The 27,061-nt window shown below is 44.4% G+C and overlaps 1 protein-coding gene across 1 annotated transcript in view; it reads left to right on the forward strand.

Moving 5' to 3' along the window:
* Positions 1–278: 278 nt before the first annotated feature.
* Positions 279–27,061, forward strand: part of LOC309548239 (hydroperoxide isomerase ALOXE3-like) — a gene marked incomplete at both ends in the record, with an annotated part of 70,052 nt that continues 43,269 nt past the window's right edge. Inside the window, one exon of the mRNA XM_082248190.1 lies at positions 279–348. Within this exon, the coding sequence (XP_082104316.1) occupies positions 279–348 (70 nt within the window). The remainder of the gene's footprint in view (positions 349–27,061) is intronic.

The raw sequence follows: 27,061 nt of genomic DNA on the forward strand, positions 1-27,061 counted from the left end.
TTGGGGTTACATATTCTTTAAACTTGCAGTGCAGGTGAAGCCCTGCTACAAGGGAGGACGTTTACTTTACTTGTCGTTTAGCTTTAAGCACAGGGCTATACTGGCAATTAAAAACCCAAAAATGGTAAGCATCAATAAACCAAAAACAAAAATGTAATATATTGCAGCTTACCAATCATTGGAGCTGTTGGCCGCAATAGTGTTCATTTATTAGCCTTTTTTTCTCCCTAATTTTTGTAATTTGGTAATCTGGCCAGTAACACTCTTCCTGCCTTAAGATGTCTCCGCTCTATGATGGAGCAATGGAGACACCTTCCACACTAGCATTGTCAGCAGTGCTGGGACAAGGTAATTTGGTGCCCAGGGCGAAGATGGAAAACTGCGCCCCACCCCCCCCCCCCCCACCCACCCCCCGTGTAAAGAAAGATTAAGTTCTGTTTAAAACAAGAGAATACTTAAAACAGCTCCCAATTTACGCAATAATAACAGACAGCATTCGCATCAGTTTCTGCAACAATATTCCAGAGTCAGGCAGGGAAACAAAAAGATAGGCAGGGGAAGCAGAGCCCAGACTGGACTGACAGTGTGATCGGGTCCAGCCCTGGGAGGAAGGGACATGAGTGGGGTTGTCCCCAGACACAGCATAGGACAATGGGTGGGTTCTCTCCTCTCATAACAGGACCCCTCACCTATGGAGGAGCTGCGCACTGTGAGAGTGTACACTGTCCTCAGTCGTACAGACTGTGCCCTCCATGTACACATCACCTTCAACCCATGTCAGTCCGCTCCTCTTCAACTTGACCCTTTCCATATGAAGGAGGAGGAGTGGAGTGAAATTTAGGACTGAAGCCTCTCATGGGGCCCCCTGATGGCCCTGGGCACTGCCCTGGTGCCCTAAGTGCCGGTTCACACTGCAGCGGCACGACTTTGGCGCAACTTGCACGGACTTCATAAAATGAATGTCTATGCAAGTCGCCCCGAAGTAGTACAGGACCCTTTTTCTAAGTCGGAGCGACTTGTGTCGCTTCTATTAGAATGGGTCCTGTACTGAACAATGGGAGCGCGACCGACGCGACTTGTCAGGCTGACAAGTCGCGGTCCAAGTCGGATCAGTGTGAGCCGGCACTAATGGTCAGGCCATTCCTGGATATCTGTACAGTGACTGTTATTCCATAAAACTGATATCTGTAAACTGAGTGCCACTCAGTGTACATATATAAGTGTTATATATATAAGGAATAGCACTAAGAGTACAGATATCAGTGTTATATATTGGGAATAGGACTCATTAAGTGCTATTCCCTATTTATAACACTGATCTCTGTACAGGGTGCTAATACCTGTGACTGTACTCTGAGTGCTATTCCCTATATATAACACTGATATCTGTACACTGAGTGCCACTCACTATACAGTTATCAATACACTCAGTGTATACAGAAATCAACACTCGATAGATTAACGCATAGAGCAAAGTGATATACTAAAAACTACTGGGCAGAAGGCTGGCCATCACACACTAACCTGCTGCTGTGCTGCAAACAGGTTGCTACCAGCTCCAAGACCGATCCGGTCTGCAGTGCACTCTCCATGGCGGGGATGTGGATTGTGGCCCCGCCCCTGAGTTGAATTTCCCGGGGGAAGAAGTGCCCAGAGAGGCTAGTCTACTGCTGCAACTACCGCTGCTCTCTCATCCCCACCAGCGCCAGAGTCCTCTCCGAGCGCTGCAGAAACCACCATCAGGGAGGGGCGGACTGAGCCTCTCATGGGCAATGCCCGAGCGCCCTAATGGTCAGTCTGCCCCTGTGTGGGATACACACTTGGTTCCTCCTCTAGGTTTCAGCCCTGGTATCGGTCCTCTGCCATCCCGCCTCCGGCCGGCGTCTCAGTGACGTCACACAAAGCCGGCGCTGTGAACTGTGAGTGAAGGTCCTGTCAGTATCTCCACTGACAGGGAAGGGCTCTGCTGTTCCAGGCTTGTACCGAGTGCAGGAGCGCACTCGGTACATATAAAGCCGATGGTGTGTACAGTCACACACACAGACAGTGTACTTTGCCGGCACTTCATCTGCGCCCCCCCTCCTCTATTAAATGGTACCGCCAAGGGCACCCGTCCCTTCCGCCCACCCCTTGTACCGGCCCTGATTGTCAGTCTGGGGGGGTATGGAGAGTGTTAAGGCTAAAGCCTAGTACACACACAGCGATTATCGGCCGACCGATCGTCCGTCTTTTGTCCAGAGTGGTGTTTAGTTGGTTGGAATGTGCCTAGACTGCACACAAATGTTGGTTTGCTTTCTTTGTGTTCTTTCTTCACTGAGCATGCCTAGTCTTGCTCATTAGATTTTTTCCTGTCGAAATCTGTACTGACTGCACGAAAATCGGCCGTGTTTTGACGGCGGACAAACATTTTATAGCCTGCACACCAGATTTTTTTCGGCCGAAAAGTCGGAGTCGGTTGTCGGAAGCATCATACTAACAAGCCGAAAATCGGCAGATCGGTCGTCGGACGAAAATTCCCTGCCGAATTACGACGTGTGTGTACGAGGCTTAATACACACTATAAGAAAATCGGGCGAACATTTTTGTCCAAAGAATTTTCGGACGATTTTCGTATAGTGTGTACAGAACTTTCTACAGACGATTCAAAGTTTTTGTATGAAAATTCTCGAAGGGACAGACTCCAAAATTTTTCTCATACGGGAAAAAAACGAACGATATTTGTTTAATGGCTACCGTTTTTGTACAATTGTTGTACAAGCAAAATCAGAAAAGAAAGACTGCGCATGATCAGAAACAATAAACAACAAAAAAAAAGCCTTTGTCGTACGAGAATTTGCGTATGAATTTTCGTTCATCAGTTCCGATTTGCTGTGAAAAATGAGGAAAATTGGACGATCTGTGTAATGATGAGAAATATAGAATTATATAAAAAAAGGTCAATTAATATTGGTGAAAATAAAGAAAATTAAAATATGGTGAAAAAAAATCCACTATGTATACGTCTTAAAAGGTGTAAAACCAACAGGATGCTAATTACAAACCGGCTAAGAGATACTCAATATATAAAATTGTATAAAATTGTAAACTTATAAAACAGCAGGGAATCCCACATAAAACCTGGGGTAAATGCAAGAATAAATATCAAAAAACACTTTCAATCAATGGAATAAAAGGTTTTCACTGGATATAAAAAGTCCCACAATAAGGGCCGGATTTAAAGAAACTGCAGCTTCAAACATCTATGACGTGTTTCAGTTTCGCCGCGTTCAAATCAATTAACTGGCGCTGCGGCGAATTGGCGAGTAAAACAGCAATAATGAATTCCGCCGTCAGCGGGATTCACTTACGATCGCGGCTTCGCCAATTCGCAAACTTATGTCTTCGTGCTTATAGCAGTTTCACATAGTGATGTGGGCTAGTGGATTAGTGCACACATCACATGTCTGTAATTCATCTCCCTCTGCTGTAGGTTCTAGGCTTACCATCTCCACCTACTTTTTTTATTTTCTTTTTTTGTTTATATTGCTAAAATGTAACGGATTACATCATATATATTGCTAAATAATGTTACACTCAGAAGCGCTTGCAAGCTTACACCATTTTAAGTGTTTTTTTGATCTTGTCTGTGTGTCGAATCGATCTTATGAAGGAAAGTACCAAAGGCAAGTGACCAAACCCCTACCCTACTTCAGGGCAAGATGAAACCTCACAATTTTACCATGGTCTTCTTCCCACATTCCATACAATGTTTAGTTCTTTAGCTATATGTGCTTTTTAGCCTTAACACACTCCTTTTTTTCCACCATACAGCTTTATTCTGCACAATAGCTAAGTGCTTTGCAACTTCACTGCAGTTCACAACGTCATGGGTTCAAATCACATCACTACACTTGGGATCTCTTTTCACTCTCATTTTTTTAAACAGTTTTTTTAAACTATCTTGAATTTGGGGGGGAGGGGGGTGTCCTACCCAAATTTCAAGCACATCAATGGAAACAACACAATTTTGATTTTATGAGTGTGGTCCTAGTTTTATCGAGATGCAATTCTTTACATATTTACCATGGTTCTTACAATTTCTTGACCAATAAACATAGGTGTCTGATATTGGACTCTCTCCATATTTCAACAACACAGACCCTCATAGTCCAACACTACATTTGCCTCACACCTCAACACAACACTGTCACATCCCTACTCTACATTACAACCCCTCACATCACCAGTACAAGCAGCATGCAAAGTGCAAAACTCCGGCCTTGGCAGCTTAATGGGCCATACACTAACAATTTGTCTAGACTTTTTCCTGTAGACTTAACCAAACCATATAATAGAAGCTCAAACCTCAACACTTTCAATTTGGATGCAATCAGGCAGGCCCTTGCACTACATAGAAAATGTCAATCTGAAGGATAAAGTCTTCTCTAAATCTTACAGTGTGGATGGCCCTTTTGTCTGTAGGCACCCACACAAAACAAAAAAACACATGTTCAATTCTAATGTATTTATTTATTTGAGAATGACAGCAGAAGGAGGGATGCAGCAAAAGAATATTGTCACTCTCCAGTCCGTGTGCCTTTACAGCGCCAGACCACGATCTTTGCTCCATGGCTACGGGATTCTGATGTCTTCCACAACTTCCGGCAGAGTTCAGAATCCATTCTGCACCTCTACCAGCTCATAGGGGACAGGCATGGCAAGGTTGCTGGGCAGCTTCCAAGCCACTTTTGAAGTTCCAGGGTGTTCATGTTGGTCATTGGCCATGTGCCTTACCAAATATCCACTGACCACAAAAGAAAATGAGTGGAGTCCATCAAGGTGGGTTTCTACCACCTACACCCGCAAGCAGTACCACTCCTGGAAAAATAAAACAAAGGATAAGACATTTCATAATGAAAATCACATCTTAATGCCTGTTTGCTTCATTCTGAACTTCATTTAATTTCGACATCACGAGTGAAATAACACATTTTATGCCAACTTACACAAACCAGAAATCATTAATGTAAACATTTGAATACACACCTGTGACGCCAGACAGCCCATCACCACAGGCTTCCCATGGTACGTGCCATGATTCCAAGATGTTGATGTTCTGGAAAATTACAACACCATAAGATACCAAGCAGCCGTTCATGTTATCAATAACTACACAGGTGGCATAGACACAAATAAACACCTGCCAGCTCTTCTCAGCCCTTTACACTATTCACAATACCAACATGTTTATGGTTAGAGGTGCATGTTTTTGCTCAAGTAACACAATTTTACCAATGTTGACTACACTTTATCTACAATGGCAAGTGTCATTGGCAGATGATAATCACCCTCTGTCTCCCTGTGAGTGGCACCTCTGCTAACTAGCTAATTAATACACATGCCCTATCTTGACCGGTTACAGTACTTACATGTAAAGTGGCTAGCAACCAGGGTATTCCGGGTGGCCATACCGGCAGCGGTGCTCCGCCGCCTGGGGGCCGCCGGCTGACAGACCTCTGGCTCCCTCTCCTCCGTCAGCTCCCAAGAATCATCCCGGGCAACGCACATGTTGTGCAACACGCAGCACGCCAGGATGATCTTGGAAGCCTTTGTAGGAGAGTACAGGAGTTCACCCCCAGGCCGGGCCAAGCAGAGAAACCGGGACTTGAGAAGACCTATGGTCAACTCAATGATACTCCGGCTTCTCCGCAAGGCCCTGTTGTAATTCCTCTCTGCTGGGCCCTGGGGGTACCTGATTGGAGCCATCAGCCACGTCAGCTGCGGGTAACCAGCATCCCCTGAAAAATAAGAAAAATATACATTAGTTATTCATATCATGTGACTTTAGATGACTCCTCAAAATGGGAGACAATTAGGCATTTTACTAAACAACCTGCTCGTCTGTTTGCAAAAAATCATATGAAACATCTCAACTCTGTCTAACTGCCTAAATCACTAATACAAATGGGAAAAAGGACACACAAAGTGGTGGGTTTCTCTTGCAAGTTCCAACTTGGCCCCTATTTTGTTCCTATTACATTAGCCTAGGTCTTACTTCTGGAATATATCTGCAACTAGAGTGAGGAAACCAATATTGACTCACTTATGCAAAGTACTTTGGGGATATGGCAATACCATTGGAATCATTTGTAGGTTTTCTTTGGGTGGCTAGAGGACACCATTTACACATTGGTTAACCACCTTCATTGGACTCAAAGACAACTTTGCAAATCTTTCTTTTGTGAGCTGCTAAGCTGCTGATCTGGTTGTGTGTGAACAGCCTGACAACTCCTAACACATCCATTTTAGGTAGGCTTTGCTTAAATCAGGGTGTACACCGATGTAGCTTATTCCTATGTCTATGTAATCTTACAGTTTATGTTGTTAAGACAAAATACTTTACCAATAAGCCACCCTTCGGGCATTTGTCCACTTTCAAACACCTCGTACAGAGTACTTGTTCTTAACATACTGGAATCATGGCACGACCCTGGGTGACCAGTGTTGACACTCATGATGCGCTGTTTGGCGTCACACACTAATTGGACGTTCACGGAGTGGTACTGCTTGCGGTTCCGGTATTCACTTTCGTGGCTCCTTGGGGGCCTAATGGCTATGTGGGTGCCATCGATTGCCCCTAGGATTTGCGGCATGTGTGCCCGCCGGTAGAAACCCAACTTGACTTCATTCCACTCATTTTCATTCTGTGGCCAGTGGATAAAATTGGGCACTATATCCACTATGGCATTAATGACCAACATGAACACCCTTGAAACTGTGGGCTGGCTAATGCCCATGATACTTCCCGAAGTGGCTTGGAAGCTGCCACGCCCTAAAATATACAAAGTGGCCAGCAATCTGGCCATGCCGGGCACCGCATGGCCGCGCTGTGTGTCCGGGTCAATTTTCTCTGCTATGAGCTGGTAGAGGTGTAGAATAGTTCCTCGCTCGAGCCGGAACTTCCTCCTGACATCAGAATCCCGCAGCTTGTCCAAATAGATCCTTGGAGCAAAAATGCGTGGCTGGCGAGGTAAGGGCACACGGACTGGAGGTGCTGCTGCTGGAGGTGCTGCTGCTGCAGCTTCCCCACCTTCTGCTGCCTCCTGTGCCAGGGCCTCCTCAAACAAGGCACCGATAAATGCCAGCATTGCACCATCTAATGCGTCTGGGATATCGTCCTCCATTTTGAATGCGCAAATTCGCGAATGCGCAGATATATATAGAAACGGCCGCTAATTATCACACCTGTGAGCCAGCTATAAAAGGAGCACATGGCCAATATGGCTGCTGGATGTTATAGATCGATGTTTCTTATGTGCTAGCAAGACCCTGTGACCCACAACCTACATTATCTGGAGGTAAGACAATTGTATCTCTCTCTCCCAAAAAAAAGGAAGGAGAGAATTTGTACTTATCTTGGGTGTGCTTAAGTTGTCTATGGTGAATCCCCTCCAACCCACAATAGCTTGGGAACCCCTCAAGTGTCTTTTAATCATTGGCAGTTGGCCCCATGTGCATGTGGTTTGGACATGTGTTTTCTCATGTTTGTTAAAGGTGTGCAGTCTAGATTTGGCATCTAAACCTGCCCCCTTACCTTCCCAGCTTCCAAAGACACCATTTTTGCTTTCCTGATAACTGTAATTTATTATGTGCACGTATGTAGGTCATGCGATTTCTCATGTATGTTTAATGTTTGCAGCCTCCTTTTGCCTATAAAGGATTACACCACCCCCCCTCCACCAAGTCTGTTTGTGCCATTAGGTAAGTGTTTGGAGGGCCTTGTGTGATTTGTACCCATATGCGTTTTCTTATGTGTTTTTTTTTTACATTTCTTTGCAGCCTCTTCTGCTCTTTGCCACCACCACCACCACCACTGTGTTTGTGCCATTAGGTAAGTGTTTGGAGGGCCTCGTGTGATTTGTACCCATATGCGTTTTCTTATGTGTTTTTTTTTTACATTTCTTTGCAGCCTCTTCTGCTCTTTGCCACCACCACCACCACCACCACCACTGTGTTTGTGCCATTAGGTAAGTGTTTGGAGGGCCTCGTGTGATTTGTACCCCTATGCGTTTTCTTATGTGTTTTTTTTTTTCCATTTCTTTGCAGCCTCTTCTGCTCTTTGCCACCACCACCACCACCACCACCACCACCACCACTGTGTTTGTGCCATTAGGTAAGTGTTTGGAGGGCCTCGTGTGATTTGTACCCCTATGCGTTTTCTTATGTTTTTTTTTTTTCCATTTCTTTGCAGCCTCTTCTGCTCTTTGCCACCACCACCACTGTGTTTGTGCCATTAGGTAAGTGTTTGGAGGGCCTCGTGTGATTTGTACCCCTATGCGTTTTCTTATGTGTTTTTTTTTTTTCCATTTCTTTGCAGCCTCTTCTGCTCTTTGCCACCACCACCACCACCACCACCACCACCACTGTGTTTGTGCCATTAGGTAAGTGTTTGGAGGGCCTCGTGTGATTTGTACCCCTATGCGTTTTCTTATGTGTTTTTTTTTTTCCATTTCTTTGCAGCCTCTTCTGCTCTTTGCCACCACCACCACTGTGTTTGTGCCATTAGGTAAGTGTTTGGAGGGCCTTGTGTGATTTGTACCCATATGCGTTTTCTTATGTGTTTTTTTTTTCCATTTCTTTGCAACCTCTTCTGCTTTTTTTGCCACCACCACCACCACCGTGTTTGTGCCATTAGGTAAGTGTTTGGAGGGCCTCGTGTGATTTGTACCCATATGCGTTTTCTTATGTTTTTTTTTTTTCCATTTCTTTGCAGCCTCTTCTGCTCTTTGCCACCACCACCACTGTGTTTGTGCCATTAGGTAAGTGTTTGGAGGGCCTCGTGTGATTTGTACCCCTATGCGTTTTCTTATGTGTTTTTTTTTTCCATTTCTTTGCAGCCTCTTCTGCTCTTTGCCACCACCACCACTGTGTTTGTGCCATTAGGTAAGTGTTTGGAGGGCCTCGTGTGATTTGTACCCCTATGCGTTTTCTTATGTTTTTTTTTTTTCCATTTCTTTGCAGCCTCTTCTGCTCTTTGCCACCACCACCACTGTGTTTGTGCCATTAGGTAAGTGTTTGGAGGGCCTCGTGTGATTTGTACCCCTATGCGTTTTCTTATGTGTTTTTTTTTTTTCCATTTCTTTGCAGCCTCTTCTGCTCTTTGCCACCACCACCACCACCACCACCACTGTGTTTGTGCCATTAGGTAAGTGTTTGGAGGGCCTCGTGTGATTTGTACCCCTATGCGTTTTCTTATGTGTTTTTTTTTTCCATTTCTTTGCAGCCTCTTCTGCTCTTTGCCACCACCACCACTGTGTTTGTGCCATTAGGTAAGTGTTTGGAGGGCCTCGTGTGATTTGTACCCATATGCGTTTTCTTATGTGTTTTTTTTTTCCATTTCTTTGCAACCTCTTCTGCTTTTTTTGCCACCACCACCACCACCGTGTTTGTGCCATTAGGTAAGTGTTTGGAGGGCCTCGTGTGATTTGTACCCATATGCGTTTTCTTATGTGTTTTTTTTTTCCTTTTCTTTGCAGCCTCTTCTGCTCTTTGCCCACTACTACCACCACCACCACCACCAAGTCTGTTTGTGCCATTAGGTAAGTGTGTTCTGTAACTGTTCACTAATTATACTGTATATGAAGAGCAATCTGCAAATCCTGTTTTTTCTGTTTTCTCTTTTGTCATTTCAGATTTAGGAGTTTGGGGCTCTTTGCTGCTGCTGGACAGCCAGATTCTCTGCCCACCTCGTGCTCCCATGGCCCCACCCACTGGAAGGATGAGAAGGGGCAGGGTGGCCAGGGGGGCCAGGGGGGCCAGGGGGGGCAGGGGGGGCAGGGGGGGCAGGGTGGGCAGATCGTCTGGCTCTGGTGTGAGGGAGGCTCCAGCTGTATCCATGAGGGAGTCCACCATCCCCATCCCGGAGGAGGAAGCCGGGGGAGGTGTTAACACACCAAGTGGACAAGCTGGCTCTTCTGACAGTAGTCCTGGAGCGGGTCCGTCCACCAGAGTCAGCTTGTCCACATTACCCCGGCTTCCCCGTTTCACCCACAATCAGTGCTGTGCCCTGGTCCACGCCTATATGGCCAGATATCAGGCGATACATGGGACCAGGGCCGCGTCTTACTCAGTAACAGAGAAGAACAGATTGTGGGATGAAATCCGGGATGCTGTAAATGCACTGGGTGAAGCACCTCGCCACCGTGACAGTGTGCGGAAGAAGGTCAACGACATCTGTGGGTCCGTTCGGAAGAAGCTAATTGCATGGGCTGCGGAGGGTCTTTATGACCGTCAAGGTCGGCTGGATGAACGTGCACGAAGTTCTCTCTGGGATTATCAATTACCTTTCTTGAACATCATAGGACCCGATACCATCTTTCCCAGAGAGGACTTAGATTCGGATGCTTTGCACCGAGGTAGGATATTATCTTGGATGTCAATTGTGTGAGTTGTTTGGAAAAGATTAACTACTATCCTATGTGTGACATTAAGAGAATGTGATACTTGCCCTTCCAATTGTCCTTTTTTTGTTTTCCCCAACCTGCAATTTGTTCATCTGTAGCACGGATCTCAGCCCCTCCACAGCCCATGCAGCTTGGCGAACCAGACGGACTCACAGGTGTTGACATCAGTGCTGACCCTCCTCCTGGTAGGTCCAATATCATACTGTGCCAAACAATGTAGATGTTTTTTTTTTTTCCAAGATAGCTCATATTGCTATGTCCTTTACAGAAGATCCGCAGCAGGGAACACACCCAGTGCAGCTAGGCCTGGAGGAAGGTGTTGGTATGTCTAGTCAAATAATGTTTTTTTGAATCTTATTAACCCCATTAACACACATGTTTTTTCTTATGAAAGAGTGTTGCCTTTTAGATGTTTACCCTGCAAAACACAGTTGACAGCATTAATGGGTGCCGTCATTAGTAGGCAGACCAAGCCTTCTTAACCTTTGGGAGGGTTTAGCAAGTGTCCTATGAGCCCAGGAAAGCACTTTTGAATGTTTGGCCTCAATGCTTCATTCATGAAGCTAGGAGGGCAATCTGGCCATAATCATTACTGACTAAGGTTATGTACTAAACATGTTTTTTTTTTTTTGTTTTTAAAAGAACATCAGGCCCCTCTTGACGTTGCAGCTGGAGTTGGATCAGGAGCTGGCGACGATTCTGCATCCAGTGCTGTGGTATGTGATATAAGGGAACAAGGTGCACATGTAACATTTCAATGGTAGCATTGATTTTGGACTAGATGTGGCTTACATTGTGTGTGTTAAATTAGTGCTATGACATTCTGACGATGCACCAGCACAACAAGAGTTCTATCTTGAACATCAGGGAATTATGTTATAATTTGGTGTGCCACTAATGTTCCAAAAACATCCAGGATCTTTAAAGTCCGGCCCGTCTTTGATTTTCCAGGTCCAAATTCATGGGTATCGTTTGGTTGGGTTGTCCTGTAGCCGATTGATGGCAAGATTTTAGACAACATACGTAGATGTATAAAGTCATTGGTGTAGTAACAGATTTACCAAAAGCATAAACAACCTACCACACCAGGGTTAATTGGGAACACCTTCATGTTGAATCTTTTTTGCCTTTGTCATATTAGTCATACCAATATAATATGTACCCATTATCAGAAGTGTTGCTAGCTTGGATAATCTTACAATGAACAAGTACTCATTAGAAGCACATCAAACTTTTCAACGTTCTGCTTGGGGTGTTAAGTTGTCAAACTAATCTGAAATATTTAGTCATGATGTTTGATAATGATTTGGTCTATTTCTTCTGCTTTCAGGTAGCCTTAGATGCAGAGGGATTGTCACCTACCCAACTTCGTCCATCTATGCTGGATGTAGCCGAGAGGCTGCTTGATGAGTATCAGGTCCAAAATGAGTTAAGGAGGCGTACTCAGCAATCTACTGAGGCAGTACGTCTGCTCGGGCTCATACAGGAATCTGTAGCAACAATGGTACAGGTTCACCAGGATATGTTACAGGTTCAACAGGATATGCGTAACAGCTTGGTAAGTTTAGCAGACCAGCATCAACGGGATCGGCAAAGTGTTGACACTCAGGTGCTGGCCACACGCCAATGCCTGTTTGGATCTGAAGATGCCCCATTGGCAGAGCCCTCCCAAACATCTCACTCACCTGCCACTGCAGGTTGTGGTAGTGGGAGGGTAATGCCAGTGTTGGCCACTTGTCAGGCAGCTGGGGATGGGACAATTCCTCCTGTAGCCACTCCTAGCACTTCACACTCCGTTCGGACTCCCACACCCCTCAATGAGCAATCCTCCTGCACAACCTCAATGCGCACTGGTTCCACAGTACCCCTTCCACCTGACTACATTCCCTCCACACCTTTATCACTTCACTCCTCCCCAGGCCGTTCTTCTTTTTTGTCACCAATGCGACATGTCGTTTGCCCCCGCACCGTGGACCACAACAAACAATCAACCACCACTCCCCACACATCTTCACAACCCTTGCACCACCAGCAGCATCAAATAGCCTTGGAGCAGCAACGATCCCATCTCATGGTAATGGCACACGTTGCCCAAATGCTTAGGCTGACCCCAGAGCAGATGACACTATTGGCAGAACATCTTCTGTCTGGGACATTTCCAACGTTCAACACCCTGCATCATCAGCAGCCTCAGACAGAAGATATGATCCTAATGGGCCACTTGAGCACAACTCTACAGTTAACCCCAGACCAGATGGAACTATTGGCCCACCATTTGATGGCAGGAAACTTAACAGTGCTCACCACACTGCTTCAGGCACGACCACCAACTTGATTTTTTGTTTTTTTGTTTAATTTGGTTTAGTTTTGTTAATGATTTACATTGGCCAATTTGTTGGGCCATTTTTTTTTTTAATTTGAGGGTGGCACAATATGATTTATTATAGTGCTTCTTTTGGGGATGAAATAACATTTTATGCAAAATGATTAGTTTGTGTTTGCTCTTTGGTTTTTTAGGAGTGTTGGTGGCCAAGTAATGGCCCTGGTTAATGTAGGCATTTATACACACGTGCTTCTCTATCTCCAAACATATGATTTCATGTAAATTTAGATAACTCAATGTTCACATAACGACCCAAGAAAAGGTCTCCCTTCAAATGTAGCTTCAAAACAAGTCTCAAGGCTAACATAAACCAAAGCAAACATACTAACAATTACAGACCACACCACTCAACTAAACAAATACAACACAAAAGACATTCGATGTGTACACCAAAAAGAAAACTTGGGTAATAAAATAAATGTTTTAATAACACATGTGGGTGTCTACCAACTGTAGCGTACAAAAAATATATTACAATATATAATAGAATGAACTAAATTGCCAATGTAACATTTGTGTTGCAAAGAGCAACATACTTAAATTTAATTTAGATAAACATTTTAAACATTTTTTATGTTTTGACATCATTTTTTGGAAGGTTTTCACAAAAACAATTCTTTTTTGTAAACATTTGTGGTTTTGTCGTTTGCCATAAAAACAACAAGGCTTTTTTGTAAACATTTTTGGTTTTTTCCGTTGCCAAAAACAACAAGGCTTTTTTGTAAACATTTTTGGTTTAGTTTGTTACCAAAAACAACAAGGCTTTTTTGTAAACATTTTTGGTTTTTTCCGTTGCCAAAAACAACAAGGCTTTTTTGTAAACATTTTTGGTTTAGTTTGTTACCAAAAACAACAAGGCTTTTTTGTAAACATTTGTGGTTTTGTCGGTTGCCATAAAAACAACAAGGCTTTTTTGTAAACATTTGTGGTTTTGTCGGTTGCCATAAAAACAACAAGGCTTTTTTGTAAACATTTGTGGTTTTGTCGGTTGCCATAAAAACAACAAGGCTTTTTTGTAAACATTTTTTTTTTTGGTTGCCAAAAACAAGGCTTTTTTTGTTTTTTTATTTTTTTTTGGGTCCCAAAAAAAGGGTTTTTTTTAAATTTTTATATTTTTTTTGGTTGCCAAAAACAAGGCTTTTTTTTTTTTTTTTGGTGCCCAAAAAAAGGGTTTTTTTTACATTTTTATATTTTTTTTGGTTGCCAAAAACAAGGCTTTTTTTTTTTTTTTTTTTTTTTTGGTGCCCAAAAAAAGGGTTTTTTTTAAATTTTTATATTTTTTTTGGTTGCCAAAAACAAGGCTTTTTTTGTTTTTTTATTTTTTTTTTGGGTCCCAAAAAAAGGGTTTTTTTTAAATTTTTATATTTTTTTTGGTTGCCAAAAACAAGGCTTTTTTGTTATTTTTTTTTTTTTTTGGTGCCCAAAAAAACGGAAAATTGTATCATACTTGCCGTGATTTTCCTTTCCTGGTGCCTATCCATGGCAGCATACTAGTGATAGAGCTCCGCCTCGACTCCACCTTCAGGATCAGTGAATAGCATAAATTAAAAGGTATAGCCCCCCCCCATCATTCTCCGTAAATAGGAAAAACCGAGGGAGGGATCGTATGCTGCCATGGATAGGCACCAGGAAAGGAAAATCACGGCAAGTATGATACAATTTTCCGTTTTCCTGGTGCCTCCATGGCAGCATACTAGTGATAAATAACTAGCTTACACGGGTGGGATAATGCTTAATCAAAAAATAAAGTTTAATTAGACAAAGACATTGCTGCTTGAACAACTCGTCTTCCAAATTCAACTGTCGTTAGAGCCCCTGGATCAACTCTATAGTGTCTGAGAAACGTGTGCTGTGACGACCAAGACGCCGCCCTGCATATTGTCTCCAATGAGACGTTTGCTCTCGTTGCCCATGAAGTTGACACTGCTCTTGTTGAGTGTGCGTTCACTCTGGAAGGAACATCCATGTTTTGTGCAGTATAGGCTTTTTGAATGGTCTTGACTACCCAGGATGCCAAGGTCCTTTTTGAGGCTTCCTTTCCTCTGTTTTTACCCCAAGGAATCACGAAAAGCTTTTCCGAATTCCTGAAGGCTGCTGTCATTTCCAGATAGGCTTTTAGTATCTTGGGAACATCTAGTTCCTGACACGAATCTGAGAAGACTGGTAATGCCCATGGTTCACTTAAGTTGTCTGGCGTAGTCACTTTCGGAGTGAAACCTCGAAGAGGCCGTAGCTCCACCCTGTCAGGGAAAAACGATATATGCTCCTCCCCTATTCCCAGGGAGTGCAAGTCTGAAATTCTTTTGCCGGACGTGATCGCCACTAGAAAAACTGTCTTCAAAGTCAGGTTCCATAGCGAAATTTGTTCCACCGGCACAAAAGGGTGTTTGGACAGCATCTCCAGAATCAGAGGAAGGTCCCACTGAGGAAAGGGACTTCTACTTGGAGGACGAATCTTAAGAACTCCTCTGAGAAAGGTAATTACCAGCGGATTATCTGCCCATCTGATGCTGGTTGCCGCTGAAATCGCTGACACCTGAACTTTAAGTGTACTCAAGCCGAGACCCCTGTCTAGGCCAGACTGAAGGAAGGCCAATACGTTTGAAACAGAAGGCGTGATGGGATCAAATTCTTCTGTTTCCGCGTAGGACACAAACCTATTCCAGATCTTAGCATATACGGAATTGGTTGCTGGCTTTCTGGCTTTGAGGAGAGTATTGATGACTTGCTGGGAGCATCCTAAGGATTCAAACCGCCTCCTCTCAACAGCCATATTCGAAGGTTCAGAGTCTGTGGTCTTGGATGGAACCTCCCCCCCTGTGATAGTAGGTGAGGAAAGGGAGGAATCTTGATCGGGGAGCATACGCTCATGCGTAGGGCCAATGGAAACCAAGGCCTCTTCGGCCAATACGGAAGGATTGTCAGTATCTGTACTGGTTCCCTCGTCAATCTCAGTAAGAACCTGTGAATTAGGGGACGTGGTGGAAAGGCGTAGCCTGTCGTGAACCGCCATGGGCAGGACAGAGCATCCACTTCCTCCGCTTGCGGGTAAGGGAGACGTGAGAAGAAACTCGGGAGCTTGGAGTTCTCTGGAGTTGCGAATAGATCCACTTGTGGGAGATCCCATAGGCTGAGGATCTGCTGAAAAATGTGCGGATGTATTGCCCATTCGTTGGCGTCCTCGAAGTCTCTTGATAAATGATCCGCCACTGTGTTCAATCTGCCTTGTAGATAGGCTGCTCTGAGGGCCACCAGATTCCTTTCTGCCCAGATCATAATGGGCTCTACTTCCCTCAGGAGGGTCCTGCTGCGGGTCCCTCCCTGCTTCTGGATGTATGAAACCGCTGCCCTGTTGTCTAGGCGTAGTAGGACCCTCTGCGCCCTCACCTGAGGAGCTAGTGAGGTTAGTGCCATGAATGCCGCCCTCAGCTCTAGAATGTTGGAAACCAAGTCTTTCACCGGAAAGGACCATCTCCCCTGAATCTGTATTGTTTCGCAATGCGCTCCCCATCCCTGGCTGCTCGCATCCGATGTGATCATGGTCCAGGAATGAGAACCCAGATGGTGAGGTTTGGCGAGATTCTCCGGATCTGTCCACCAATGAAGGCCTCTGCGCATTATCGATGTTATCTGGATCGTTTGCGAGAGTTGACGTGTGCGCCACTGGGACAGGAATCCCGACTGAAAGAACCTCAGGTGCCAATGTGACCATGGCACTAGAGGGATGCAGGAAGACATTGAGCCGATCAGACTCATACATTGTGAAGCTGACATGTAGTCCCTTCCTATGGCATGAAGTGTCTTTTGAATTATTGCTGTTGCCTTCATTTGGGGTAGAGAGACCGTGCCTCTGGCCGTGTTGAATTCTGCCCCTAAGTATACCATCACCTGGGTTGGAGATAGTTGACTCTTCTGCCGATTTACTAACCACCCTAGATCCTTCAGGGTTTGTAGTAGAATGTCCCTGTGGAGAATCAATTTCCGTGGACAGTCGGCTAGGAGGAGGATATCGTCCAGGTAATGATATACTCTTAACCCTTTCTCCCTTAGGGGGGCAAGGGCCGATATCAAGACCTTTGTGAAGACTCTTGGGGATGTGCACAGGCCGAAAGGCAGAGCTTGAAATTGTAGGTGGACATGACCTACTGCGAACCTTAGATATTTTTGGAAGGCGGGAAGTATAGGAATGTGTAGGTAGGCATCTTGCAGATCCACAGATATCAACCAATCCATAGGCTGTACTGTTTGGATTATTGTCTGTAAGGACTCCATCTTGAATCTTTCCAGATGAATATAGCGGTTTAGACCTTTCAAATCTATAACCGGCCTCCAACCCCCTGTCTTCTTCTCCACCAGGAACAGGGTTGAATAGAAACCTGTGAAGCGTTCCCCATAGGGTACCGGTACCGCCGCTTGTTGAAGTTGAAGTGAAACTAGAAAGTCCTTTAAGGCCTGTGCCTTCTGTGGGGATGATGGTAGTGTCGTCTTTTTGTAAGTCGCCCGAGGTGGTTGCTGTTGGAATGTCCAGAAGTGACCGTAACGGATGGTAGAAAGGACCCAAGGGTCCTGGCATTTTGTCATCCAATTTGGTAAGAAGTGGCGAAGTCGGGCTCCCACTGTATCGGTCACTTCTTTTCTGGCGTCAAAAGGACTTTGTCTCCCCTTGTGGGGTAGTGAGATTTTTATTTTTTCTGGATGCCAGAAAGGAAGACTGGGTACCTTTCCAGGGCCTCTTATTGTCCCTGAATGGACGGGTCTGTCTGTAGCCTCTAGAATTTGACTGGCGGAACCTTGAGAGGAAACCCCTTGTTCTGCGTTCCTTCCTATCTTGTGGAAGAATACCAGTCTTTCCTCCAGTGACCCTGGAAATGGCCTTCTCCAATCTTTCACCAAATAGCGATTTACCATCAAAAGGTATTTTGCACCAGCTCTGCTTTGATGCCAAGTCAGCCGTCCAAGGCCTTAACCATAGTGCCCTCTTAGCCATCACTGAGTGGAGCATTGAACGAGAGGCGCACCTAATTGTGTCAATGGCGGCTTCTCCCACGAAGTCTGCCGCTAACTTCAATTCCTCAAGTGACTTGATAATATCCTCTTTAGGGACATCCTGTCGCAGAGCTGTCTCAACGTTGTCAGTCCAGGAATGAATGGCACTTGAGACTGAAGTCAGCGCAATAGCGGGCTTACAAGCTGCCCCTGCGGCCAGATAGCATCTTTTTAGGTCAAGATCAATGCGCCTATCCAATGGATCTTTAAATGAAGTTGAATCTTCCATTGGAAGGGTCATGTTCTTCGCTAGACGCACCACCGCTGCATCCACTACTGGCATGGAGGATAAGGCTTGTATTCCTTCTTCCGGCAACGGATAAAATTTATTCACTCTGTTGAAGGAGAATTTTTTATCTGTCTTACTCCATTCATTCTCAATCACTTCCCTTATTTCTCCCATTAAAGGGAAAGCGACTTGTTTCCTCTTGAGGAAAGGGAAATATGACTTTGACTTAGGCCGGGGTTCCGCTGGTTCATCCCAGGCGATGGCCTGCTTAACCGCCTGAATAAACGGCTGAACTAAAGCAAAGTTGAAACCTGAAGGCTCTTCTTCATCTGAAGATTTGTCCGAATGTTCCTCCGAGGAAGGATCTCTAGTGGCTGGAACTGCGCTAACAGTGATAGCGGAAGGACCTGCGATCACCGGATCCGATTCCTGTGGCTGAGAAGCCTGTGGTATAGGACGAGCTGGGATGGTGGACACCAACTCTGCAATTGAGTCCTTCATTGTTTGTTTAAGTAGATCAACTACTTGGCGGCTCTCCGTGTCACAACTGGCCGCATAATCCCTGAGACAGTCTTTACAGACCAGCTTTCTCGGGAGGGGTTCCGCGCCACAAGACCAGCACTTTTTTCTTGAAGAATAATGTGGTGAAGGAGAGCGATAACGGCTTCTGGATCTTGATCTCTCTGGGTATCTTGAGGAATGTGACCTGCGATCAGGACTGTGGTCATCCCGTCTTCCCGATGATTTTTGAGATCTCTTCGATGGTACTGGACTGTGACAAACCAAAAATAATGGATGTCAGTGGCGCACTCTTTTTTTTTTTTTTTTTTTATACTCACGAAAAGTTGGTCCCATACCTATTACGGTCAGGTGGATCTTGGTTTCGTGAGGAATGACTCATGGTAAGGGCAAGAGGATCAGCTGAAAAAGGAAAGATTATAGTAGAAAAACATGTATACATATATATATATACATATACACACATACACATATATACAGAGAAAGAGTAAGAACCAAAGCATAAAAAACCACCTACCGAGAGAGAGCAAACGAAAATGGTCTGCAGGGCAAGGCTAGTTGAAACCGAAGACACCGCCTCTCTAAACTTCCTGGTTTAAGTACATCAGGCTCCACTCCACCTGAGCCGAAGCACCAATAGGAAGGCAGGGAAACCATTGACTGGATTTTTTTTTTTTTTTTTTAAAACAACACTGCCCCTTTAAGACATAATTTGTAAATGTGCTGCCCTATACCTGAGCCAAAACCTAACTTCCTGTAACTTTTTTGAATTCTGCCTTCTTCAAAACAACACTACCCCTCTTTATTTCTTTATACTGCAGCTTTAAATAAATTATTCATTTATATACATATATTTTTTTTTTTTTTTTTTTTGAGACCACGGCAAAATGGCCGCCGTTGTTTCTACCGCGCATGCGTCGTCCCGCAATTCTTACTGCGCATGCGCCGCAACCCGACATGTCGCCGCACAGAGACTCCCACCGAAAAGATGACCGCTGTGGGAGTCAATGCGAATGCGCCGGCCGCCGCGTCATCACGGCGCGACCCGGCGCGAACAGGGGAACAGGACGCCGTAGCCATTAGAATGCTGCGTGGGGGAATCGCCCCCAATTGCCCTAACGCCAGACAAGGTAGCCATAACACACGCAATTAAGAATATAACTGGGAATAAACATCACAATCAGTGCCCACAAAACTATGCATAGTGATGGAAAGACAGAGAAGTGTAGAAGGGAAAGCTGATCTCTCTGCCACCATGAATCCCCACATTATACATGTATCCTTATCCACATACTCATGAATATTATATATATATACATATATATTTTATGAAAAGACGGCATATTTGTTCCACATTAGGAAACGCCGTTACTCACAGACCCCAGAAGATCCACAGAAGGGGTTCCCAGTCTTATTAGCGCGTTTAGCGGCCCAAGAACAGGGACTGCACACGGGAGAGGCTGAACCCGGTGGAAGCTGCCCGTTTTCACAGGCAGAGGTAGGGACATACTGCTGCAATCTTCACTGTTCAAGAGGTTTGAGGAAAAAAAGGAGAATGATGGGGGGGGGCTATACCTTTTAATTTATGCTATTCACTGATCCTGAAGGTGGAGTCGAGGCGGAGCTCTATCACTAGTATGCTGCCATGGAGGCACCAGGAAAAGGGTTTTTTTTTAATTTTTATATTTTTTTTGTTTCCCAAAAACGAGGGTTTTTTTAATTTTTTTTTTTTTTTTTGGTCCCAAAAAAAAGGGTTTTTAATTTTTTAATTTTTTTGTTTCCCAAAAACGAGGGTTTTTTTATTTTATTTTTTTTTTTGGTCCCAAAAAAAAGGGTTTTGAATTTTTAAATTTTTTTGTTATATTTTTTTTTAGAATGTCGAAATGTGACAGTTAAAAAACATTGTAAAATTAACCAAACAAATTAAAAAATAAAAACTATAATCTTTTTAAGGGGGACACATTCCTGACAAATGGCTCCTGAGGGGCTGGATCGGCCCCATAAGTTTCTTCCAAAACTAAGATTCTGTCGATGCACCATGTTACGTATTCCAAAAGGACCTCATAGGTGAGGTGCGTGTGTCCTGGGTAGAAAAAGACATGACAATTAGTTTTATGCAAAATGATCCAAACAACGATTGTAATTAATGTGCCTCAACAAATATGCTTAGGAGTCTATTGGTTGGCTTTTATCAACACTCTGAAGCAAATATGCTAAATTGCTGGTGTAAACCTTAAACTCAAACTTTCACAGCAAATTGTTCAAAAGGTTACATAAGATGGCTTGGAATGTTAGTAGCAGTTCCACCAAAGCTAAGTAAAAGGCTTTTCTTCATGTCAACACAAGCAATCATTTAGAAGAATGTAAGGTGTTTTGGGTTCAATTGGTCAACACGATACATGTGCACACATTTATCTCTATCACCATTGGAGTTTGTGTAGCGTTCTCTCTCCCTCTTACTGTCTATAGATTGAACCTGACACATAGTAGAGACTTACCCTTTGGAATTCGGAGGGCCAGTTGTGGACGGAGCAGATGTGTCTGCTCCCCTGATCTCCTTTCCGCCATCCCAGCTGTGTTAAGAGAGAAGAAAAAGTTTATCAACAAATGGACTCACGCTAACTGTAGGTTAGGCAGTCATGAAAACGCTCTAACACCCACTCATTACCCCTCCACATTTCCCTGAAAGTTTTATTTAGACTTTGATATGGTGGTGATGCAGATTTGTACAGTGCAAGCGTCATTCTACTGGGTGAAGCTTGTAGCGTTAAGGATACGTACTCCCTGCTTTTGTGCTGATTGTGTTTTTCGGATGTTTTTGGTGCCTCAGCCCTGCCTGTTCTAAGTGTTGGAAACATATTTTGGGAGGGCTGTGGAAAACTAATCAGGTTAGACTTACACTCTCTAGGTTTTTGGGGACAAGATAAATAACAATCCTCCTTTTTACATGGCCCCTGTACACACCTCTAGGCACCTCCCTCCTGTTGGTTGACCCCACAGCAGGCAGCTTGCTATGGAGGCACATGAGATGAAGCCAAGCACCCTGTGCCTGTTCAGGCACCTAACTGTGAGCCAGCCTTGCCCCCCTCCCTTCCGATGGTCTCAATGATTAGGAGTGACAGCATCAGGAGGCAATATTGGCATGCTGTCACCTCAGTTAAGGAGGAGGGGGAGTCTGTTCCAGACAAGTATTAGTGCAAAAATGTGGACAGTAAAAAATGGTCCCAGTAAGTCTGAGGGGGAATATGCACACCTATCACTTGGAATACTAATGCATAGAATGCATTCACATAAAGAACCTGCTGCCTTTAGAGGAACTTGAAGCCTGAGCGGGGACATACACAGTTAGCATTTCTCCACTTACTAAGTAGACACATTACTGGAAAAGCACACAACTTACCATCATCAGTTTTTTTTTGGGCCCCCGAAGTTGATGGCGTGGCTGGCTCGGGAGAAACTGCACAAAAAGAACACAAATTGTGAACTGGAATGTGGTACATTACCGAGGAAGAGTATTTATGAAAGATTGACAAACACACATTTTCAGTGTTGACTAAATCAGGACATGATTAAATTACAATGTCCACAAAAAATTTACAAGTACAAAGCACACCATTTCCAATGTAGAGAAACTAACACCAATTTAGAATAGGGTGGCTTGAGATAACTTACAAAAGATAACATGTCCTGTAAAGCTCCCCAAAACCACCTTGCAAACATGAAGGTTAAGCAAGAGTGTTTCATGACCAACCTTCCTGTCACATATAGCAAAACTACACTTGCTTAGACTCCAACTTAGATTATCCTAGATACACATCATCCTAGCACACACAATTCATGTGAGAATCTAATTTTAGGTACTTACAGACTAGTTCAGGGGAGCCTGGAGTGGGGGAGGATGGGGGAGACCCTACATGGGGGGATGGTGTCCCTTCATGGGGGGATGGCGTCGTATCTCCTAGAAACACAAAGACACAAATACAATCCTTTAACCAAAGCTATTTGATAAAGGCACACAGAAAGTAGTTGGGAAACATTGAAGGTAGTAGTTACTTTGGACTGGGTAAGCAGCAGCCCCTCTTCCCCAGTCCTCCACAACTAACATCCTCAATGTCAGCTGCTACATAACCCCAATGGCAAAATATAGATATTACAGCCCTTAGATTTCCCAGGACACATTGAACACACAAACACATGTAGAATACTTACTTCCCATTTGAGGAGAGCCCAGGTCCTCATCCGGTTCAGACGAATTGGCCTCTTCTTGGGCAACAATGTGTTCCTGGCCCGGATCCAGGCGACTTGGCCCTGCCTGAGGCTCCTCTCTTGCTGAAGTTACATCAACCACAAAAGAAAACAAAACAAACAATCATTCCTCCAAGTTCGACCTAATACACAACACACCAGCACATCCACATTACTTACAGGGGGCCTGAGAAGGCTGAGCCGCAACATCCTGATCACTGGTATCTAAAATAAAAGAAAAACATTATATATTATTTATGGACACAAATAGGCAGTAACCTCTCATCATGCTAGCACCATACTCAATGCCCCTACAATTCAGAACATAGAAGTGCACTTACACCAATGAGATGCATTGACCATGTTTTAAAACAGGAGGGCACCATGCAAATTAAGCGGGCGCCTAAGGCCTCGCACCTACAGGGGCCTTGCGGCCAGTGGCGGAGCACCAACATTTCGAAGGGCGCAGTCAGGGAAATCTCCCAAGTAAAAGATTGCTTTCAATCCTCGGATCAAAAAGTTGCAGCAGTGTGCTGCAGTCCCTTCACTGCGTCTGCCAGGTGTCTGTTGTCCGCTGACACTTACTCCTCCTTCTCTGCCTGGGGATTGGCCGTCTGATCATGTTATCCTAAGATGTGGAGGAATCGGTAGGTGTGTACCTGCACCAGTAGGAAGTGACTGGCCGGTCAACTCACTCTGCTATCATCATTTGTTGCTCTGGGAGGAGAGCTCCGCCCTGGACCCGGAACATACAGGTAACCAGGCCCAGACTTGATATTTTGCAGGCTGGTCATAGATTTGTTGTGTCCACTATGCAAAGGGGTTGAGTTGCCCAAGGGAAGTTGGAAGAGTCTGAAAATGGTTGGTGGAGGAGGAGGAGAAGAAGGCCCTGGGTGGCTGGGGGACAAGGAGAGGGCCCCTGGGTGTTTTCTAGAGGAGGAAAGATCCACAATGACGCCAGAGTCAATTGCCAAGGAAGAGAGTGGAGCTGAGCAAGTCCTGCCTATCTGACCTGAAAGCCAAACATGGTGTAGATGGAGCCCTTTGCCCTACACAATGACAGCACCAGAGGTGGAAGGTGAGTGGTAGCGGGTCTTTGACATTATAGAGCATATGGACTCTGTCCATTATTGGTAGTTTTGTTTGGAGTTGTCCTTTAGATGTTTAACTGTGTTGCTTTTGACCCGAGCTGTGAGGGACTGAGGTATGACAGCCCACTATGCTGAGACTTATAGTGCCCTAGAATGTTGAGGACTGAGGAATCCTTAGTCCCTAACAGAGGGCACTACAAGTCTTAGCATAGCAGGCAGTATTTCCTCATTCCCCTACAGAGAGGATTACAAGTCCAAGCAGGTAGCCTTCTGCAGTGGGACTTGTTGTGCCCTTGACTGTGGTGGACTGAGGAAGGGAAGTGTAAGAGGGTCTCTGTAAGCTCAGATGTATGGGGGAGCTTTGGGGAACACAGAGTTCCCTTTTACACCAGAGTCCCCAGCTTCCCCCCTCAAATAATGGTTCCCAAACTCTCCTTATATCAGAGTCTTCACACTTCCCTCTTACAGTGTAGTAAGTCTGGAGACTCCGATGTAAAGGGGGCTCTGTAAAATGTGATTAGAGATTAGAAATTTCTAACATTTTTATTTTCTACTTACGATCCACAATTTTCAGCTGCTCAAATGGCTCGCTGCCTCTGATTGCGTATTGGAGTGTGGCCGTCCTCCTCCTCCCCTTCTTCACCAAAAGCACAAGAGGGTGCCGTCCGTCCGCTTTGGCTAGAAGCAGAAGAAAAAAAAAAAACATAAAAAATACGAATGTACATAGTAGTATTAAAGGTTGTGAAGAGACACTTGATGGAGGTAGGAAAGGTAGGAGCGAGAGGGAGGGGGGGGGGGGGTGTTGGTATTAGTGTTGTTGCATAGCTAAACACATGTCCACCTACCCAAAAAATTGTAACCTATCTGGTCACATGTAATGTATATTTTTACTTACCGGAGATTTGCTCCACAGCCTTTAGCAGGAGCCTGGGTGAGCGCCTTTTGGCATCACTCCAGGCCCGCTGCAGATCCACTATATCAGGCAGGAACTGAAATCTCCGCTGCAGCCTCATCCGGAGACGACACATCATCTTGTGCTTTTGGTGAAGATGCGTATAAACTTTATCATACCCCCAGAGGAGGAGGAGCTGTGGAAAGAGCAGTGTATGTTTGAGTCCAAGTATGTCCAAAATAGTACAGTCTTCAAATAACATGCTAGGTCGTCTTTGAGATATTGTAGAACAAAGAATTCCATTTCTGGTGATACATATACATCGATGTCCAAATCTACCTCCATGACATAGGTTGCCCCACACTGGTGATTTCCTCTACATGATATAGCCATTTTCTCAATTGGCCTTTCATGACACACCCAGGGCCGCCATCAGGGGGGGACAGGCAGTCACTGTATTTACAACCTTATTGCTGTCCATTTAGCAGGGTGCAAGTCACTTTACACACATGTAGCATAGGTATCAACTTTTGTCACCATGTTAAAAGGACAGCAGTATGGGTAGCATTACAGTGACTGTTATTAGTCCAGGCTCACTAAACTAGCCAATGCTTGGAAAAGCAAGCCATGCAGATTGCTTTTCAGGTCCCTTTTAACACGAGCTGTCTGATTGGGTGTGGCTGTTAATTTTTAACGCAGACCTGATAAGCCCCTCAATTCTCCTTTATGGAGTGTTATATGTAAATGGGATTGCTTCATTTGAGATGCAGATTTAAACTGTGTATGGCCAGGCTGAAGGTACCCAAGTTGATTGGTCGATCACCTGGAGGACAACGTACAACCAGTCTGTCAGATTTTACACACACTTATCGCTAGCATCTCTTGTAGCCACTAGCAATAATCACTGTGTTTTCCTGGCAGGGGCAGCACCAGGAGAACACAATGGCTCCGCAGGAGGGTTTCCCCTGTCTGTGTTGATGGTGGAATCAAGGCAAAATGTTTTTCCTGCAAGCCACGGGACAAACAAAGATAGTTTTTTAATTAATCCATGATTTTGCCAAAATGGAAAAAAAAAGATGTTTGCTTTGTATATTCTTAAGTTTGCTACATAACTAGAACATGTAACAGTGTTATATCATTGCAGGAGATTTCCCTTCACTTCCTGTCTTGGTGTCACCAGGACAGGAAGTGAGGGAATCTCCCGTGGGGATATAGCCAGCAATTCTTTCCTTTTATATATACTATGGACATTATAAGGCAACAATTGCAAGCTATTTCCCCACAGTGATATTCCCCTCACTTCCTGTCTTGGTGACACTAAGACAGGAAGTGAGGGAAAATCTCATGCAATGATATCACCCTACTAGAAATTGTAGTTCCGTCTAAAAAGTATACATAAAGTAAGCACTTGGTTTCCAAAGTGGCAAAATTATGGAGGAGTTAAAACCCCATAGTGTGATCGGGTAATCTGACGGTGTGTTCCTACACTCCTCAATGTGTCTGTTCATTAAGCTGTGCTGAATTATCCTTGATTCACAATTCCTGCAAGAGTTGCACATGGTATGTGGGAGATGCAAATTTAAGGTGGCATAATTATCCACACAATCACACATAATCCTTTTTAAAGGTCCCCAGCAGAATTTGATGGCATAGTGGTTCACAGCAGTGCCATCAGATTCCAGTTAGATCTGTAAATTAACAAAGCAATGTGATCTGGGGGTGTATTTAACTTGCAATGGACACTCCCATTCATTATCATATGGCAGTGTGAGATGGGTGTGTTGGGAATGTGATCCATTGAGACAAGTGATTATACACTCATGTGTTTCTTTTAGAGGTGATTTGTTCAAGGCAATCCTTTGAAGACATGACCATTCCAGATTTTTGTGATCACTGATTCCATCTCAGGTGAACCAATTAGCTGCTGTGTGCAGATCCAGCTTATGATGGTAAGAGTGTCAGACAAGACAAACGGGGCCGAGCTTGCAGTGTGTATGGATGTATGTAAGGCAATAATTTTTGGCATTATGCATTTAGGGAATATAATGTTTCTAATCTTGCATATATGAAAAGGGTCAATACATTTGTCTTTATCTAGACAGATTCCAAAGCGTCAGAGCAATCTGTCACAGATAATTGGGTTTCATTTTGTGTAAAAGTTGAAACGAATCAAATCTATCTATATACAGGCATAGCCCACTTTAAGTACACAAT

Source organism: Pelophylax lessonae, assembly GCF_965119305.1.
Source record: "Pelophylax lessonae genome assembly, chromosome: 2".
NCBI classification, from domain to species: Eukaryota; Metazoa; Chordata; class Amphibia; order Anura; family Ranidae; genus Pelophylax; species Pelophylax lessonae.